The sequence below is a fragment of the Lycium ferocissimum genome, unplaced genomic scaffold (genome assembly GCF_029784015.1).
Source record: "Lycium ferocissimum isolate CSIRO_LF1 unplaced genomic scaffold, AGI_CSIRO_Lferr_CH_V1 ctg28489, whole genome shotgun sequence".
NCBI classification, from domain to species: domain Eukaryota; kingdom Viridiplantae; phylum Streptophyta; class Magnoliopsida; order Solanales; family Solanaceae; genus Lycium; species Lycium ferocissimum.
In genome coordinates, this window is record NW_026724291.1 from 3759 (window position 1) to 5407 (window position 1649).

Genomic DNA, 1649 nt, shown 5'->3' on the forward strand with positions numbered 1-1649 from the left:
CCCATATGGCCTCACACGACCAATTATACTAGCTATAAGTAAATCCAATACCTGGGGGTTATGATGTCTCAACCTGAGCCTCCCGGGACAACGGGAACAAGTGCATTATGTACTTAGTCTTCATCTCTCTTCCACCCTCCCAAGTCATTTCTCGATATTATTATTTCTCCAGAGTACTTTTAACAAGCTGACATCCTTAGTTCGTAACCGACGAACCTGCCTATCTAATATAGCCATGGGGATTTTCTCGTAAGATAGCTGCTCAATCACCTGGATATCATCTACTGGCACAACTCTTGAGGGAACTCCTATGCATTTACGGAGTAATGGACAATACGAAAAATCTTTTGGATGTCTGACCTAATCTCGAAGGTAATTCTAACTCATATGCTACTTTACCCACCGTACGAGTAATCTTATATGGTCCGATGCACCGAGGGCTTAGCTTACCTTTCTTGCCAAATCTTATCATCCCTTTCATAGGTGAGACCATCAACAAAACCCAATCCCCTACCTCGAACTCTAGCTTGCGACACCGGTTATCTGCATAGGATTTCTGTCGACTCTGCGCCGCTAATAATCTTTCTTGGATGACTTTCACTTTGTCAACTGCTTGCTCTATCAAATCTAGGCCGGCTAACTGATTCTCTCCTACATCAAACCACCCTATAGGTGATCTACATCTCCACTCGTATAAAGCCTCATAAGGAGCCATCTGGATACTGGAATGATAACTGTTATTATATCAAACTCGATAAGGGGTAAATGATCATCATTACCTCACGAAAGTCAATTACACCAAGCTCTCAACATGTCCTTAAGTGTACGATAGTACGCTCGGCTGCCCATACGTTCGTGGATGAAATGCGGTACTAAGACTCACCCGAGTCCCTAATCCTTCCGGGAAAGATCTCGGAATGGTTAGTCGTGAAGCCGCGCTCCTCTATCTGAAATGATAGTTGTAGGAACACTATGAAGTCATACAATCTCATTCAAATAGAGCTTCACATAGTCTTCGGCTGAATAGGTAGTTTTGATAAGCAGGAAGTGAGCTGACTTTGTAAGCCCATCAACTATGACCTATATTGAATCATACTTTCGCAGAGTACGGAGCAGTCATGTAATAAAATCCATGTTAATTACTTCTCATTTCCATGTCGGAATCTCCATAGCTTTGCAAGAAACCTCACCGGGCTTCGGGTGTCTCTCTATCTTGACTTGTTGACAATTTGGACACTGAGCGACAAATTCTGCTATATCTCTTTTCATACCATCCCACCAATAAACTTCCTTGAGATCATGGTACATTTTTGTCGTGCCCGGGTGAATAGAATAGCAGAAATATTGAGCTTCCCCTATAACCCGCCGAACTTAAGACCGTAATATTAGGAACATTAACCTATCTCGATACCAAAAGTAATTCCATCTCAGATTGACGAAAGGGTGTCTTTCCTTCGGGCGGTTGTATCCCAATAATGAACTAAGACAGGATCTTCATATTAATGCTCTTTTATCTCAGCCACCAAAGATGACATCACTGTATCTTGAACTGTAACTTCTGTATCGCCTGAGTCTAACAATCGAACTCTAAGGTTAGCGAACTGACTAACTTCGCAAACTACCTCCTCTTTCGGCTGCACTAAGATATC

General features: G+C 42.4%; 1 protein-coding gene across 1 annotated transcript; it reads right to left on the reverse strand.

The window, feature by feature from the left end:
- Positions 1-216: 216 nt before the first annotated feature.
- On the reverse strand, positions 217-715 carry LOC132043752 (uncharacterized; the record flags this gene model as incomplete). Its single annotated transcript, XM_059434215.1, has 2 exons — positions 451-715; positions 217-308 (listed from the first exon to the last, which is right to left on the reverse strand). Coding segments are annotated over exons 1-2 (357 nt in total), but the record flags the coding sequence as incomplete, so codon positions are not given.
- Between the last annotated feature and the right edge of the window lie 934 nt (positions 716-1649).